Below are 19502 nucleotides of genomic sequence, written 5' to 3'. Positions count from 1 at the left end.
AGATAAAGTAAGGCGTTGCACATTTCTTTGATACAACAAATCAGACATGATGTGGAACCTCGACACAAAAACATAATAATCCTAATTTTATGGAAAATAACTCAACATGTTTACATGTTTGAAATTGTGTACAAAAGTCTGTAAAATCATGGACGTTATGTGTAAATTAGCAACCCTGTTGTAAGTATTAAGCCAAAAATAAAATCTGGAAAATAAATGTTTTGCGCCAAAACCTTAAATAATTATGTAAATATATTGACATGTATTTGAATTAAGGAGCTTTACATTCATTTTAGAGGTTCTTTGGCGGCTGCTGCGGCCAGTCATTTGATTTTTTTTTTTACAGTGCAAACAATGAAAATCTCTCATGACGTCTGGTGTGAAAGCAGTTTCCTGCAGCTGGTTTTCTCTCCAGTGGAGAGAAGGGACGAGCCGGAGACGGTGTGACTGGAGGAGAAGCCTGCAGGAGGGTTGGGGTTCCCAGGTAGAACTCTCCGCCACGCACCACCTCGGCTTGTTTGCAGAGACCGGCGTTGAAGAGAGGATCTCCTCTGCTTCTCTCTGGGGAAGGATCCACCGATGAAGGTATGAGAAGCAGCTTTTTGTCTCTTTTTGTAACAAAAACACAGAGTTTCCCTTCGGGGATCAATAAAGTATTTCTGATTCTGATTCTGATTCTGATGTGCTGGTTGATGACTGTCTTACTGACTGATTACACACTTTAAATGGTTTTCTTGGAGATTGTGAGTGCATGTTGTAACTTCACCCTCATTGGGTTCTTTTATTTACCTTTACAGTAATTGTTCATTTCTCCAGTTACTTTCCCCAGTCATTTTGTATGTGTACTCCAGGGAATATAAATCAAAACGGTGTTGGTTGATTTTCTTTGCCAAATTAACTGCCATAATAGCCTACTTATATTAATATTATATTGGAAAGCTTGTTACTTTTCATTGTTTGTAATGGAATCTGTAGACAATTACTGACTAGTGAAACCTCCATTTTAATATCAACTAGATAGATAGATAGATAGATAGATAGACATAATTACTATAGCAAAGGATCTGAGTATTACTGCAGCTCAAGCAAATACACATATTTAGCTTTTATTTCTTGTGCAAATGCAGGTTGCAATCATTTTAATGCACCTGGTCCACAAGCAAAAGCAGCTGAGGTTCCATGGGGAGGGGGTTATGCCTGATTGGGGTATTAATTAATGCAATATCAGATATCTCAATCTTCCTAAATAAGTGGGTTTAAAATCCTTAAAAAGAAACTATGCCGAAGAGGGTTAAAGGAAATTTCAATGATCAGGAAGATGAATCACTTTGATCTTGTCATCCCATCCAATCACGGACTTTTTAAAATACATTTTAGCGCGAAAGGACAGTCGGTGTATGTGCCTTTGTCAGAATATAAAATGTAATGCATTCATATTCCAAGATTTTAGTGTCAAGTTATTAACCCATCTGTTAGTTTCCATCTAAATGAGCTGAATTTAGCACTGACATGGCAGCCCCAGCCTCTTAAATAAAGGACTCAAATACATGTACAGTGTCCTAACTGTCCTTTAATTAGTACTTTACATCTAATTTTTAAGACTTCTGGCAACACTTTATTTAAAAAAATAAAACTTTCTATTCAGCATTGTCATACGCAGTAGCCCATATACAGGTCTGGTTAAGTGTTTATTAATATACACAACTTTAACTCCTCCTGTAATAGCATAATATATACTGTAAACAGAGAATTAATGATATGTTTTAGTACTAAAGGAGCTATGGGACTTAACTGACATCTTGTTTTGTCAGCAGGTGAAATGTAATGCATTCATACTCCAAGATTTGTCATTATTTTTTGATATGTCAAGGTAATTAAACACCTGTTTTAATATTTGCCATCTAAAATGAGCTGAAGGATGAGGTTGGGGAGGGAGGGTGGGGTCATAAAACACAGGGTGTTCAAGAGTTTGCTTCACAGGGGGAAAAAGAAGACTTTAGCCCAGGAAATGCATGTGTCAGCTGAACCGTGTCTCTTCCCCAGTGTGGTGCAGGGAGGTGCTGGCCTCCGATGGGTGCTGCCTGCGTTCAGCTCCTGTTGGCTGCCACCCTGTGGGTGACGCCTCACATGGCTGCCACCCTGTGGGTGAGGCCTCACATGGCTGCCACCCTGTGGGTGAGGCCTCACATGGGAGCAGCTGCTGCTGCAGAGCCGCTCAACACGACCCGGGCTTCAGACTTCAGGATGCCCACCGGAGCGGCTGGCAGACGGAAAAGAGCCCTTTCATCACGAGAGATCAACGCTCTTCTGGATTACCACAACCGAGTCCGCTCCCAGGTCTTCCCCCCCGCCGCTAATATGGAGTTCATGGTGAGGGAACTCTGGGACTCAGACCAGGGACCAGTGGTGGAATGTAACTGTACATTTACCCAAGTAACATTTTGAAGGTACTTGTACTATATAGGCCTAATATACAGGGGGGTTACAACCCCAAACAATAATCAAAACTAGCCATTGCACCGCCCCCCCCCCCCCCCCCTCCCCAAATAGCTAATGATAAATACCTGTACATAAGACATTTGCTCTATAATTGATGCAGAAAAGGAACAAACGAAAAATTCACCAGAAACAAGTGTTTAACGCTCAAAATTAAAATGTTGCCTAAAAATGGAGATCCCCCCCTCCCCCCCCCAGAGTTACACCTATGGCTCGACTTGACTATTTCCATTTTATGCTACTTTACACTTCTACTCCACTACAATGTATAGGCAAATATGATACTTTTGCTATATTACTATATTTTAAAGCTTGAATTAAGTCAAATAACCCAGCAGTGTATAAAGTAGTTACATAAGCTCCACCTTTACAGCTGCAACATTTAAGTCATGTACACAGTTAAATACAGTTACTTCCAATGCTATGTATCTGTAATTGGTGTTGTAATACTTTTTACGCACAACTACTCGTCCCAAATAAGGCTGTTCCGTTTGTTTAGCCCATTATTCAGGTTAATAATACATGTAACTTGAGTAATTAATTATTACCGTAACTATGTACTATATCATCACTCTATCTATATATACAGTACTATGTACTATATCATCACAATATCTATATGTACTATGTACTATAGCATCACTATATCTACAGTATATATACTAAATCTATGTCTAAATACTGCATACTATATTGTCACTATGTACTGTTCACTTTTTTCTTTGTAAATTTGGGGATATATATTTTCATCCAAAGCTCATATATAACATATAAAAGATAAAATATTTTCTTACTTTAGTTTAAGCTTAATATCAACACTTCATGGCCATTTACAAATTTTGTGACCTTCATCAAATGTAAAAGTAAATGTGAAGTATTATTGGTTACTAGTCGATTAATAGTATAAATATTATTATTGAACCCAACAAATGAGGAACCACAGCCAATCTCAAGTGAAAAAAGGAACAAAACTGAACCCACAGCTGATCCCACAGATGCTTACAGTGTATTCTGCATCCAAACTCCCCTTGATACTGCAAGCAACACAAAACAACACATTCCTGCTCATTTTGTGGTCCAAAAAGCTTCAACAACAGCAGTAAGCAGATGTATGTGTCTATTTAAAGTCCAACACAGCAGACTCAATATAGTTTTTTGTGTGAAATGAACAAACCCTGCTTCTCTCTTTTTCCTCTCTTCATGCTCTTTCCCGCTTGGATGAGGGGACTCGCCGAGTCGGCCGCGTCCGGGCTTTCGATGCGTTTGGATCACGGTCCGACACACGTCATGAGACACATGGGCCAGAACCTGTCAGTCACTTCAGGAGGAGTGTAGGAACCACCCCATGTTTAAACACATGGGAGGGGGTTCATTTGTGTTCTTTGGGATTCTGTACAATAGTGCGACAAAGCTGAACCTTAAAAAACATAATCTAATACAGATTTATATAAAATATGTCCTTTATGGGAAAATGTTGAACATACTGCACATTACTACACAATTTAAATGTCATTTAATCTACATTATACACACATTAAAATGTAATGTGTTTACAAAGGAGATTAAGATAAAGTAAGGCGTGCACATTTCTTTGATACAACAAATCAGACATGAGGGAACTCGACACAAAACATAATAATCCTAATTTTATGGAAAATAACCAACATGTTTACGTTTAAAATTTGTGTACAAAAGTCTGTAAATCATGGACGTTATGTGTAAATTAGCAACCCTGTTGTAAGTATAAGCCAAAATAAATCTGGAAAATAAATGTTTTGCGCCAAAACCTTAAATAATTATGTAAATATATTGCCCATGTATTTGAATTAAGGAGCTTTAACATTCATTTTAGAGGTTCTTGGCGGCTGCTGCGGGCCTCATTTGATTTTTTTTTTTACAGTGAAAAACAATGAAAACTCTCATGACGTCGGTGTGAAAGCTTTTTTTCCTGCAGCTGGTTTTCCCCCAGTGGAGAGAAGGGACGACCCGGAGACGGGTGACTGGAGGAAAGCCTGCAGGAGGGTTGGGGTTCCCAGTAGAAACCTCCGCCACGCACCACCTCGGCTTTTTTTGCAGGGGACCGGCTTTGAAGAGAGGATCTCCTCTGCTTCTCTCTGGGAAGGGATCACCGTGAAGGGGTATGAGAAGCAGCTTTTGTCTCTTTTTGTAAAAAAAACACAGATTTCCCTTCGGGGATCAATAAAGTATTTCTGATTCTGATTCTGATTCTGAGTGCGGTTGATGACTGTTTACTGACTGATAACACACTTTAAATGGTTTTTTTTGGAGATTGTGAGTGCATTTGTAACTTCACCCTCATTGGGTTCTTTTTATTTACCTTTACAGTAATTGTTCTTTCCCCAGTTACTTTCCCCAGTCATTTTTTTATGTGTAACTCCAGGGAATATAAAAAAAAAACGTTGTTGGTTGATTTTTTTTTGCCAAATTAACTGCCATAATAGCCTATTTAATTAATATTATATTGGAAAGCTTGTTACTTTTCATTTTTTGTAATGGAATCTGTAGCCCAATTACTGACTATAAAACCTCCTTTTAATATCAACTAGATAGATAAATAGATAGATAATAGACATAATTACATATAGCAAAGGATTGAGTATTACTGCAGCTCAAGCAAATACACATATTTAGCTTTATTTCTTGTGCAAAGCAGGTTGCAATCATTTTAATGCACCTGGTCCACAAGAAAAAGCAGCTGAGGTTCCATGGGGAGGGGGTTATGCCTGATTGGGGAAATTAAATTAATGCAATACAGATATCTCAATTTCCTAAATAATTTGGGTTAAAATCCTTAAAAAGAAACTAGCCGAAAGGGTTAAAGGAATTCAATGATCGGGAAAGATGAATCACTTTGATTTTGTCATCCCATCCAATCACGGACTTTTAAAATACATTTAGCGCGAAAGGACAGTCGGTGTATGTGGCCTTTGTCGAATATAAAATGTAATGCATTCATATTCCAAAGATTTTAGTGTCAAGTTATTAACCCATCTGTTAGTTTCCATCTAAATGAGATGAATTAGCAATGACATGGCACCCCAGCTCTTAAATAAGACTCAAATACAGTACATGTCCTAACTGTCCTTTAATTAGTACTTTACATCAAATTTTAAGATTTCTGGAAAAACACTTTATTTAAAAAAATAAATTTTCTATTCAGCTTTGTCATACGCAGTACCCATATACAGGTCTGGTTAAGTGTTTATTAATATACACAACTTTAACTCCTCCTGTAATGATAATTTTAACTGTAAACAGAGAATTAATGATATGTTTTAGTACAAAAGGAGCTATGGGACTTAAACTGACATCTTGTTTTGTCAGCAGGTGAAAGTAATGCATTCTACCCCAAAGATTTGTCATTATTTTTTGATATGTCAAGGTAATTAAAACCTGTTTAATATTTGCCATCTAAAAGATGAAGGTGAGGTTGGGAGGGAGGGTGGGGTCATAAAACACAGGGTTTTCAAGAGTTGCTTCACAGGGGGAAAAAAAGACTTTAGCCCAGGAAATGCATGTGTCACTGAACCGTGTCTCTTCCCCAGTGTGGTGCAGGGAGGTGCGGGCCTCCGATGGGTGCTGCCTGCGTTCAGCTCCTGTTGGCTGCCACCCTGTGGTGACGCCTCACATGGCTGCCACCCTGTGGGTGAGGCCTCACAGGGCTGCCACCCTGTGGGTGAGGCCTAACATGGGGCAGCTGCTGCTCCCAGAGCCGCTCAACACGCCCCGGGGGCTTCAATTCAGGATGCCCCGGAGCGGCTGGCAGACGGAAAAGACCCCTTTCATCACGAGAGATCAACGCCCCTTCTGGATTTACCACAACCGAGTCCGCTCCAGGTCTCCCCCCCGCGCTAATAGGGTTCATGGTGAGGGAACTCTGGGACTCAGACCAGGACCATGGTGGAATGTAACTGTACATTTCCCCAAGTAACATTTTGAAGGTACTTGACTATAACTGTTAAGACTTTGCTGTAATTTCTACAGGTACTTCACAAAGGCCCAGTTAAAAGACATAATTTTCTTTTCCGGGTTTTTACTGTATAAACATTGCATTATGGTATTGACATTTCATTTACAGTGCTTTACTGTATATTTTGAATTTGCGGTACACTTTTTAAACTCTACTGATTTCACATTTACTCCCACAAATGCCCAGTAAAATATCGTAATTTTCTTTTCCGGTTCATTACGGTAATATGCATTGCTTTATGGGTAGTAACATTGTTTTACAGTGATTTACTGTATTTTTTGAATATGCGGTGTCTTTTGTAAAACAACAGCAGTAGTGAACTGTGTTAAATAAGACAGACTTAAATTTAAATATTTAGTTAATGTTAAGAAGCATAGAAATTAAATGGAAAAATAAAATACTCTATACAATTAAATTATTTCATTTTAAAAGATATTTTACATTTATATTTACATTTATTATGCTTTTAGCTGCGAAGGTAATTTAAATTTGTGATATGACTCACGACTTCAAAGAATAGCGGGTAGATACTTCAAAGGTGTTGAAAGAAGTAGCGGCTCGAGACATCAAAGGAGTACCGCTTTGGTCCGTGCGCAGCAGAGTCCCGTCACACACTCTACTCAGAGAGAGCTGGAGCAGCTTAAAGTAAGATCAATCTTGCTAATCTGTGACATTAAATCTCTGTGAGCCTTTCGCAACGGCGATGTTAGCTTACTGACCTGTGTCATAGCTGGGCTAGAGCAAGCTTTTAAACTAGTTTCCCCCCCGAAGGAAAACCAGACGCGCTCCAACCTAAACCTTTCCCAGGGTGAGGATTAGTAGCTCTAATTAGACGTTCGGTAAGCTAACACTACTCGTTTTACATTCGCTGTTCGGCACATCTTTTTATTTGCACACCATTGTCTGAAATACAATGTAACCCATTCGGGAGTTTAAGGGTCGGTTCTGCTGCTTATGAGCTTGCTGTTGCCGTTTTTGGCTAACATTACCTCCGGTAATGCTAACGTTAAACTCCAATTCTGTTGGTTGGTTTGTCAGTGTTTTAGAATGTTTAAGCACAACTTATTCAGCTATATTTGTGTAGTTTTTTAGCTAAAAAAGACGGTGTTAAATTTAATTCATCGTTAACCACATTAAGCTCTATTTTTGGGTGGCAAATTCAGGCCTCCAGCATTTATGGAGAGTAGTTTTGCCTTAGTTTCGGGGTTTTGGCCATTTAAAACCATCGTGATGTCCAGCAAAGATTTGCCTCAGTGCCTTACTTTGCAGTATTTTATTGCTTTTACCATGGTTTATGGGGAAAAGAAAAGTATGTATTTTCCAAGCCCCTTAAACTTAATTTGACAGATTGTTAAACAAATTATTTAAGGACTCTTTAAATGACATAGTGATGAACTTTAATACATCACAAAAACATTCTGTGTTATTCTAACAAATAAGAGTTACCTACATTATACGGGTACCTGCATACTAATGCATGCATTTTTTTATCTTGTTGTAATTGTATTTATAACCCATGCATGCACTTTAAAAAATAATTTTTCATCATTCAAATGTAGAACAAAAAACCAGTGACTGGAACAACTGAGAGAGAGGGGGGGAAAGAAGAAAGCTGGAAGAAGGCTTGACCCCATGACCCACAGAGCACATGACCCCTTTCAACAATCCTATCCTCATACAACAAAAAGTATGTACAGGTATACGTTTTTCAACCGGGGTACTCAAGAATTAGAAATATTGTAGACAAAGTGAAAAAACATACTAAAGGCAAACTATAGGTTTCTTGTGAAATGAGCAAGTCCCACTTCCTTTAAACAGGAACCACAAACACATACGTGTGTTTTGTGGGTGTGTGTGTGTGTGGTGTGTGTGTGTTTTGAATAAAGGGCTGTTTTAAAGATGACTGCTCTTGATTAGAAAAACTTAAACCTGTTTTCTTTAAGATTCTTCTTAAGGATCAACCCCGATGAGGGCACCAAGTGCACTGCTACTGTGGGTACAAGCTACAAGACGGGAAGAGTCGTCCAAGAAAGGTGACGAGCATCAGCTCCAGAGTCACCACCTTCCCCCCAACGGCTCACCGAATTGAGTGGATGCATCAAACTAGGTAAGCATTTTCTTGTGTATGTAAAATAGTTAACATCAGAAAAAAGATTACACAGTCGATGAAAGGGGGCGGCTACGTACCCTTCCTGCTCCAACAATGACACAACTAAATCACTTGTATTTACCACTTGTGTAAGCAGAGGTCACAGTTATGCAGCAAAAGCTACAAGTGTTTTTTTAATTTTAAGTTTTTTATGTTTTTTGTATAGTGACTGATAAGAATAACAATCTTTTAAGTTGGTCCAGTACTGAGCGAGAAAACTGTGACCTCACTTTCAAACCGGGTTCTAATGTAATCATATAGGGCAAATGTGCGTCGTCAATTTCGTCCACTAAAAGTCTGTTTGCCACTGATGGTGTCAACATATTATTTTAAGTTTCTGACACCCTTTGGAAGGATCCTAACTGAGATTAACCTTTACTTAAAGAGGAAGATCCTTAGTTAGATCAGTTTGTGAAACGGCTCCAAAAACATCATCAAACCAAACCCATCGACAGACAGCAAAAGAAGTAGAAGAAAAATTTGAATTATCTGGGGACTTCCTACTGGTGACTTATTTTGTATACTGTCTATTCTGTTTATGCACAGTTTTAAGTTTGTTAAAAAGTTTAGATGAAAAACTCATGATCATTTCTCTGCTTCTCATACAGTCCAGTATGGACACCTCACCAGAGCATCTTGGATTGGAGGCTCCATCTTGGCCTCTCTGTCCGCCTTCCAGAAGATGTGGATCACAAGCAACAGTACTATGGGGGCCGGCCTCCACAAATCCTTCTAAGCAGACTGTTTCCCTCCTTCCAAAGCCCAACAACTTTAGCTTTGTGGGAACAACCACCCACTTTGTATACATTTGCAAATACAGGTTATTTAGTTTTCTTCGGATTTAAAATGTTCATTTGTTTTTAGAGTCAATTTAAATGGTAACTACATTGTTCAGACTTGTATTCGCCTCTGAAAGCTGCCCAGTGTTTTGGCGTATTTTAGACATCGTTTAGTATCATTTTATGTCAATTTTCTGTTTTTTGCACTTTCAGAGTAAAAAATATCTTGTTTCCCGATGTTTTACTGAAAATAAAATGTATTACTTTTTTACATGGGGTAAAGTCAAATTTTTTGAATTATTAAATTCATAGAATTTTTGTAAAATATTTAAATTGTTTGTACACCAATGCCAAATAGTGAAAACATTGTGAACCACAATTACAATAAAATATAATACAGCAGACAATTTCAGATTATTTAGCCAATTGTAATTAAATGATACTGTAAGGGTATTATACAGTAAAACTAAATTACAGTAAGGGGACTTTTTCCTACTGTAAAAATAAGGTACCAGTAAAGGATTATTTACTGTAACTAAGGTACAGTAAGGGTATTTTTACTACTGTAAAACCCAAGACAGTAAGAGTATTATACTGTAACAACTAAGTTACAGTAAGGGTATTCTAACGTAAAACTAAGTTACAGTAAGGGTATTATACGTTAAAAAACATTTTCGGTTATGATACTGTAATCGGGTAGTTACAGTAAATTTCTGGCAAAGTGTTGCCCGTAACTTACTGTAATCGGGTTGCCAGTAAGTTACTGTAAGGGTTTTATACTGTAAAAAGCAATTACAGTTATGATACTGTAATCGCGTAGTTACAGTAACTTACTGGCAACACGTTGCCAGTAAGTTACCGCAAAATACAATAAAAAAATCTAACAGTGTACTCATAGGCCTAATATAAGGGGGGTTACAACCCCAAACATAATCAAAACTAGCCATTGCACCGCCCCCCCCCCCCCCCCCTCCCCAAATAGCAATGTAAAACCTGTACATAAGACATTTGCTCTATAAATTGATGCAGAAAAAGGAACAAACAGAAAAATTCACCAAAACAAGGTTTAACGCTCAAAATTAAAATGTTGCCTAAAAGTGGAGATCTCCCCCCTCCCCCCCCCCAGAGTTACACCCATGGCCGACTTGACTATTTCCATTTTATGCACTTTACACTTCTACTCCACTACAATGTATAGGCAAATATGATACTTTTTGCTATTATTACTATATTTTAAAGCTTGAATTAAGTCAAATAACCACAGGTAAAAGTAGTTACATAACTCCACCTTTACACTGCAACATTTAAGTCATGTACACAGTTAAATACAGTTACTTCCACTGCTATGTATCTGTAATTGGTGTTGTAATACTTTTTACGCCAACTAACTCTGTCCCAATAAGGTGTTCCGTTTGTTTAGCCCATTATTCAGGTTAATAATACCATGTAACTTGAGTAATTAATTATTTACCGTAACATGTACTTATCATCACCTATCTATAGATACAGTACTAGTACTATATCATCACAATATCTATTATGTACTATGTTTCTAAGCATCCTATATTACAGTATATATACTAAATCTATGTCTAAAACTGCATACTATATTGTCACTTGTACGTTCACCCTTTTTTCTTTGTAAATTTGGGGGTATATATTTTCAAACCAAAGCTCATATATAACTATAAAAGTAAAATATTTTCTTACTTTAGTTTAGCTTAATATCAACACTTCATGGCCATTACAAATTTTTGTGACCTTCATCAAATGTAAAAGGGAAATGTGAAGATTATTGGTTACTAGCGATTAATAGTATAATATTATTATTGAACCCACAAATGAGGGAAACCCCAGCATCTCAAGTGAAAAAGGAACAAAACTGAACCCACAGCTGATCCCAAGATCTTACATGTATTCTGCATCCAAACTCCCTTGGGTACGGCAGCAAAAACAAAACAAACATTCCTGCTCATTTTGTGGTCCCAAAAAACTTCAACAACAGCAGTAAGCAGATGTATGTGTCTATTTAAAGTCCAACACAGCAGACTCAATATAGTTTTTGTGGAAATACCAACCCTGCTTCTCTCTCTTTTTCCTCTCTCTTTCATTGCTCTCCAGCTCTGGGATGAGGGACTCGCCGAGTCGGCCGCGTCCTGGGCTTCTCGATGCGTTTGGGATCACGGTCCGACACACGTCATGAGACACATGGGCCAGAACCTGTCAGTCACTTCAGGAAGGTAGTGTAGAGAACCAGCTCTCGATGCTGTGATTCACTAAATACAGGTTATACAATGATACAGTCGTGTGTGTTGGATGTGACAGGCAATGGTGGAATATAACTAAGTACATTTACTCAAGTACTGTATGCATGTTGAGGTACTATATTTGAGTCTTTTCATTTCATGCCACTTTCTACTCCCCTACATTTCAGAGAAAAATATTGTAGTTTTTACTCCACTACATTTATATAACAGCTTTAGTTACTTTACACATTAAAGGTCCCATGACATGGTGGTCTTTGGATCCTTTTATACAGACCTTAGTGGTCCCTAATACTGTATCTGAAGTCTCTGTTATATAGACCTTAGTGGTCCCTAATACTGTATCTGAAGTCTCTTTTATACAGACCTTAGTGGTCCCCTAATACTGTATCTGAAGTCTCTTTATATAGACCTTAGTGGTCCCCTGATACTGTATCTGAAGTCTCTTTATATAGACCTTAGTAGTCCCTAATACTGTATCTGAAGTCTCTTTATATAGACCTTAGTAGTCCCTAATACTGTATCTGAAGTCTCTTTTATACAGACCTTAGTGGTCCCCTAATACTGTATCTGAAGTCTCTTTTTATAGACCTTAGTGGTCCCTAATACTGTATCTGAAGTCTCTTTATATAGACCTTAGTAGCCCTAATACTGTATCTGAAGTCTCTTTTTAATAGACCTTAGTGGTCCCTAATACTGTATCTGAAGTCTTTTATACAGACCTTAGTGGTCCCCTAATACTGTATCTGAAGTCTCTTTATATAGACCTTAGTGGTCCCCTAATACTGATCTGAAGTCTCTTTTATATAGACCTTAGTGGTCCCCTAATACTGTATCTGAAGTCTCTTTTTTATAGACCTTAGTGGTCCCTAATCGGTATCTGAAGTCTCTTTTATATAGACCTTAGTGGTCCCAAATACTGTATCTGAGTCTCTTATATGACTTAGTGGTCCCCTAATACTGTATTGAAGTCTTTTTTATATAGACCTTAGTAGTCCCAATTCTGTATCTGAAGTCTCTTTTCTATAGACCTAGTGGTCCCCTAATACTGTATCTGAAGTCTCTTTTTTTAAGACCTTGGGGGTCCCCTAATTTGTATCTGAAGTCTCTTTTTCTATAGACCTTAGTGGTCCCTAATACTGTATCTGAAGTCTCTTTTATATAGACTTTAGTTTTTTTTACTTGTAAGAGAGCATGTCTACAGTGTGGTATTAGTACTTTTACCGAAGTAAAGGATCTGAATTCTTCTTCCACCCCTGGTGACAGGTACCAGTCCATCACTGATCTGGTCCAGTCCTGGTACGAGGAGAGGCATCACTTCTCCTTCCCCAACAGATGCAGTGGATCGGTGTGCTCCCACTACACTCAGGTAGAGGAAGGGTTCCAGATGGATTTGCTCATTTTGTGCATTCGAAGACTTTAGAGTTCCCAATTAAATAAGTCTGTGCCCATGGTTTGCTTAACTATCCTGAAAGTTACGTTCACATGGATATGAATGAACAGGAAGATGGCAAAGAATCATGTTTCCTTGATTATTTTATTCATGGACTGTATGACAATTATTAGGGTGGGGGGATTGGGATGCAGAAAAGTAAGGGGGGGCGGGGGCTCTCATATGTTATAGGTTTGTCTTGCTAAAGGGAGTATGGCTTGACATTTTTGAGAAAAGTGTGGAGAGTATTTTTTTTATCTCATCCCAGTTTTATACATTTTCTTTAGTATATTTCATGCTTTTCTTGTGATATGTTTAATAAAAAGACATCAATGAGAATAGAAGCTTTTGATTTATGATATACAGCAGAGAGGATAAAGGTTATTTCTCTGTCGCTAGAAAGACAAATATGCCTGATTTGAGGAACAGAATAGACGTGGGTTTGGGAGGTGGAGCATCATAAATTGACTACTGTGTCGTCAGATCAAATACATTTTCAGTATTTGAAACCCAGATGGGACAAAAAATATTACGATGACCAAATCATCAGCACCCAAAGAGCTGCAGCCTGATCCCAGGTCACTTGTTCATTGGCTGTACAACCTTTTATGTAGCTGTGAATGGAGACGCATTCACCCACGATGACATAAATATCTTGTTTTGAGATATTGAGGGGGATGGGTCCAAAGGACATATTAATTGTTGTCATTTTTCATCGATAAATCTAAGATCCAGACCCCTAAACCCACCTCAATCGCTTCTGTACAGTCCCTAACAAAGAATGAGCTGAAAAATCAGCTTAAAACCTCGATCGGAGCATCACATCAAGATTTCAATTTATAGATGTAATTATTAAAATGTGTTTTGTGTTTCCCTTCAGATGGTGTGGGCGAGCACCAACCGAGTGGGATGTGCCGTCAGGAAGTGCTCCCACATGTCTGTGTTCGGGAGCACCTGGAGGGAGGCGACGCTGCTGGTCTGCAACTACTCTATAAAGTAAGAAGACCTGAACCCTCTTGTTGTCCTCATGTTGTCCTCGGGTCAAATTGACCCGTTTTCCTATATCAATGTTCTTTTTGATTCCCCAAATCCCCCTATTGATCAGTTGCAGTCCAATTTAGGTTGACTCGGTAAAATTTTATCAAATCAATGTCCATCACTCAATGTCACCGACCTCAGCGTCATGCAAGCATCCAGATCACGTAGTGATTTTTGCAGTCCATCCACCTTTTCTGCCAGACGGTGGTCACACGAAGCAACTCCACAACTGGGCCCTGTTGATCAAACCCCCCCTGCGCTTTCCCCGGTCCGGTCGGAGATGTTACGAGACAGTTCACAGGATGGTCAGCCCTCAGATGTAAAACCTTCATCCTCTCAACCACTCCATGTAGGGACTCTTAAGTTCCCCAGGGCAGCTTTTGGGTGAATTTGCTGGCGGCTGTCTTACCAATTTTCCGATAAGTCAGGGAGACCCCGGGCCGACGATCTGGGACCCACCAACAGAATTACAATATCCAAATATCTTCAAGTGAAGGATTTAAGTACCCTTTGGGGGCTTTTTCGCGAGTGAGGGGATATGGAGCGTGAGATTGGTCGGAGAACGGAGCAGCCGGTGCGGTATACATTCTGTTTTTGCACCCTTTGGCGAAAAGAGCTGAGCCAGAAGGCAAAGCTTCGATCTACCGGGAATTTCGTTCCCACCCTCACCATGGTCCCTAAGGCTGGGTCATGACCGAAAGAACGAGATCAAAGGGGACAAGCGGCCGAAATGGTTTCCTCAGGAGGGTGGCTGGCGTCCCTTGAGATAGGGTGAGAAGCTCAGTTTATCGAGAGGAGCACGGATTGAGCCGCTGCTCCTTCGCGTTGAAAGACCAGTTGAGGTGGTTCGGGCATCTGGTAAGGATGCCTCCTGGGCGCCTCCCTAGGGAGGTATTCCAGGCACGTCCAACTGGGAGGAGACCTCGGGGAAGACCCAGGACTAGGTGGAGAGATTATATCTCCAACCTGGGCCCGGGAACGCCTCGGGACCCCTCGGAGCTAGTTGATGTGGCTGGGAAAGGGAAGTTTGGGGTCCCCTACTGGAGCGCTGCCCCCGTGACCCGATACCGGATAGCGGTGAAGGGGGATGGATGGAAATATCTTCAACGTCCTCCACAATGAGGACGTCCAGGCAGACCACCTGCCAATCCCGAATAGAATCGCGAGCATAGCCCGCAGGGAACGGGCCACTCGGACATTTGGCTCCCCCGGAGAGCATGTTTAAGTGAAAAATCTTGTCAATAGCGCTGATGCCAGTTAAACAATTCCATTTCGATGTTTCAGGAAAACAGCAGGCAGGGACAAAGAGAAAAGAGAAAAAGATTCCCAAGACAGGGGACGGACTGTAAGGAGCCAAGCTAAGTAAAAGGGGAGAGGAGGAAAAACACGTCTGCTCTCACCAGAAGCAGGAAGAAGATCCTCCTGCTTCTGATGATGTTTGTGTCCCGTGTGTCACTTAAAACATAAATCTTTTAACCCCACACTTGATCTTTTTCTAACACTAACTAACTAATTACACCAAGGGGTTCTGACCAAGCGTCGGGTTTGACGAGTTGGCAGTGAGAATGTAGTTGTTTTAGGGGTTGTTGTGCTGTCTTATCCTTTAATACAGGGGTCTTTGGGGTCACCCAGTAAGAAGGTTGGCTTACTTACATGTCTGTCCACTGTCAGTCTAATAAAGGGAAAAGCCCCAAAAATAAACTTAAAAAAAAAAATGACAGGGGTCATTAAGCCAAGGACCCCTAAACTTAAAGAGACGAAGCAAGGACCCCTTACTGTATATATTGTATACAATAAACTAGGCCTGTGATAACTTGTAGTGCAGCTGGAAGCCTTTATATCTTTTTTGCAGGGAATACTAAGCTATTCAAAGAGCCTAATAATTGGCATGAATTTATAAATCATGTTTTGTCATATCATGTGAATCCTTAGGATGTGTAAGTGGATGGCTACCTTACCTATAAGCCAGTAAGCAGTGTGGATTTATATTTGCTAAAAATATGTGGGCTTCCTGTTCAGACTGTTGAGGTTTCAGAAAATGAACAATAATTTGAAGGCCACCCTGCATTGACCTTGAGGACCCCCTAGGGGCCCTGGACCCCCTGTTGAAGATCCCTGCTTTAATAGGTATTGGTCCAACATATAACATGCCTTCTAGCTAACACTATGTTGACTTGTGTTTCAGGGGAAACTGGGTGGGCGAGGCTCCCTATAAGAGCGGGAAGCCTTGTTCCGACTGTCCGTCCAGCTACGGCGGCGCCTGCTGGAGAAACCAATGCTCACATAACAGAAAACCCAAAAGACTCTCAAGAAATTAACACAACACTGGGTATGAAATGTGTTTTTAATGTTAGACAGTGAAAAAAGACGAAGTCATAATCCATGTAAAGTCATTGGCTGCAAAACAAAATGAAGCAGCTGTCCAGTTACCACTACGTTTGAATTAAATCTTAATGTATGAATGGTTCACACATGTTATTGTAGTGGTATAAATGTTTAGATTTTTATGGATGTTGGTTACTAACAAAATAATATTGAAGAAGTAATTTTCTTTCATTGGGTGAAATACTTCTTGAAGACATTTACGGAGAGTTTTTGCACTTTTATACTGATGATTTTGTTGCTTTGAGTGACTTTGAGAGGCATCGACCCAAAAATTAAGCACTTTTTTTGTACAGATTGTATTTACTCTAACCTTGGATGTGTTATTAATTCTCTTTCTAACCTTTATTAAAATGTTCAGCGCGTCAAATCCATCCAGTGAATATGTCTAATTTACGCTTTGCCGTGACTGAACATTAATGTTAAAAATGACTGATGACGCAGTATCATCCATATCTATGGTATCAACCCTATGTATAATCATTACTCTGTGTTTACACACTGCTGCTGCAGGAAATATTCGGTCCTGCCTTTCCCCTCATTAAATCTTTCCATTTACCCCCCCCGAGTGTCATAAAACCGGAGGCTAATGCAGCTTTTATGGTCGAAAAAATGAGGAAATCAGCTGGGCCTCCAACCAGTTCTCACACACACACACACACACAAAAAAAGTTCCTAATGCTGCGTTCTATTATCTATTATTAACGATCTGACTCGGACCTCGGATATATGAATTCTTGCTCGGTGTCTATAAAGGTTGTCCAAGTTCCGAGCTCGGAAATCCAAGGAAAGGGGGCGTGTTGCTATTCAACGTCTGATTTTCTAGTCGGAATTCCGACTCGGATAAATAATAGATGATCATTTTTGTATTATAGTCTCTTGGGTATTATTGTCTTTACACTTGTTGAAGCCCTTCGTAACTTCTTTTTGAAAAGTGCTCTACAAATAAAAATTATGATATTATTATTACATAGAACGCAGCATAACAAATAAAAGTGTGAAGAACCTGTGTCCACCTATGCTCGGCTATGCCACGCTGCACCCTGTAACGCCCTGCAGCACCCTCCTATGACATGAACTACTACGACTACCAATTGTAGTCACAGTTCCATTATCTTTATTCTGACTGTTATTGCCACTGTTCATCATACCCCCCCCCCCCCCCCCCCCAACCGGCCCCATCAGACTCCGCCTACCAAGAGCCTGGGTCTGTCCCAGGTTTCTTCCTAAAAGGAGTTTTTCCTCGCCACTGTCGCACTAAATGCTTGCTCTTGGGGGAATTACAAAAATTGTTAGGGGTTTGTAAATTATAGAGTATGGTCTAGACCTACTCTATCTGTAAAGTGTCTTGAGACAGCTTTTGTTATGATTTGATACTATAAATAAAATTGAAATTGAATTAAAGAGCACCAAAGCACTTTGGTGACTTTAATGACCTTTTATTTGGCAGCTTAAGTAATATGAATGAATTATGTACATTGTAGTCTTGCATTTCCAGACCCTGGTGAGTCCACACAGCATTGCCCCCCCCCAATTTCTCTGCACTCTACTGCAGCAACTTATTGCTGTCACTCCTGCTGACGGGACTCAGGCACTTCTGTTCCACCTTAAGCCAGTTTGTGACACTGTATTCTTGTTTATCCAAATGTCGCCATGTAATCAGACAGTTACAGTGACGTGGAACATGATTTCTGAGAAGACCTGTCATGTTAAATGTTTGAGAAAATAAATAATTGTAGCGCGAAAAACATTTGGTTGTAGTTTTGTGAAATTGTGACTGCTCACAATGCTAGTTGGTGATGTACTGTAAGTACTTAGTCTCATTTTGCCAGACTGGCTAGTCCACACAGCATTCTGGGATGGGAGAAAAACATGCTCAGGTTGATTGGCATTTCTTTAAACCAATCATAATCGTCTTGGGCATTGCTAAGTGCAAAATTCAGATTGGACAGAACACCGGAACTAAACACAGCTGAATTAGCACAACTTTCATGCACAGCTAGCAGTCATTTTCATTGTGTTCACTCTGAAGGATTCACTGCACACGGGTAGGCACTTTTAATCACATTTTGAACATGTTTAGAGGCAAAAAACACATTTAAAACTTGCCCTGCTCAAGCCTGTTGGATGCTAATGCTAGCAGGAGGATAACTCGGTGTAGACAGCACCGATTGGTTTTGTTTTTCTCTCTACTGACAGACCTCCACATTTACAAACAACAGAGCTACGAGTTGAAATTGACCGGAATTCTCCTTTAAGGCCGTTTCATGGTTGTGCGGAGGCTCCACGCAGAGCTTTCTGCCGTAGCCTATGTAAGTGGCCTAATGTTTATACTTGTGCGCTGGTGTGTGTGTGAGCCGTTGAACCTCCTTCTTGATTTCGTGTTGCTATGGAGAAGGAGAACCAGGATATGAGTTGGGGGGGAATGCCACGCCACCAAGCCTCGGTCGAGCGACGTGCGTCGCTGCGACTTGTAGTTAAAATTTTTGAGAAGTGCCCGTCAGGCTACAGCGTAGGGTCCGGTGTAGACGCAGAGGGGTCTGCAGGGGTACGCACAACCATAACACAGCCTTTAGAGGTGCTGGTAGTCACCATTGGACAGAGCCAGGCTAGCTGTTCCCCGTTTCCGGCCTTTATGCTAAGCTAATGCTGCGGGGTGTAGCTTTGTATTAAATGTACAGAGAAATGAGATTGGATCAATCTTCTCAAACTCTAAGTACGAAATCAAACGGTGTTAAATTATTCATCAAGAGACTATAAATTACATAAACACCATAAAACTAATTACTGCTTCTCGTTAGCTTGAAGACGGCCTGTATGCTGCAACGCATAGGTGCGTATTTTTTACTTTTTACTATGCATTAGCCGCATCATTAAAGGATTTCTTTATAATTTTTCAACAAGAGTGCCTTTGGATTTAATGGTGTTTACCAGTGTAAAGATGTGACAAAAAGTGATTAATCCAATGTCT

The 19502-nt window shown here is 39.9% G+C and overlaps 1 protein-coding gene across 1 annotated transcript; it reads left to right on the top strand.

Moving 5' to 3' along the window:
* The first annotated feature begins 354 nt into the window (after positions 1–354).
* r3hdml (R3H domain containing-like) lies at positions 355–16688 on the top strand. The gene is made up of 6 exons (XM_032522143.1): positions 355–585; positions 2044–2370; positions 11537–11655; positions 12946–13048; positions 13992–14107; positions 16335–16688. The coding sequence occupies exons 1-6, from the start codon at positions 580–582 to the stop codon at positions 16465–16467; spliced, it is 804 nt and encodes a 267-aa protein (XP_032378034.1). The 5' UTR covers positions 355–579; the 3' UTR covers positions 16468–16688.
* The last annotated feature ends 2814 nt before the right edge of the window (positions 16689–19502 follow it).

The sequence above is a fragment of the Etheostoma spectabile genome, chromosome 7 (assembly GCF_008692095.1).
Source record: "Etheostoma spectabile isolate EspeVRDwgs_2016 chromosome 7, UIUC_Espe_1.0, whole genome shotgun sequence".
Taxonomy (NCBI): Eukaryota; Metazoa; Chordata; class Actinopteri; order Perciformes; family Percidae; genus Etheostoma; species Etheostoma spectabile.
Note: the sequence above shows the minus strand (reverse complement) of the source record. Positions and strands in the feature narration are given on the sequence as shown.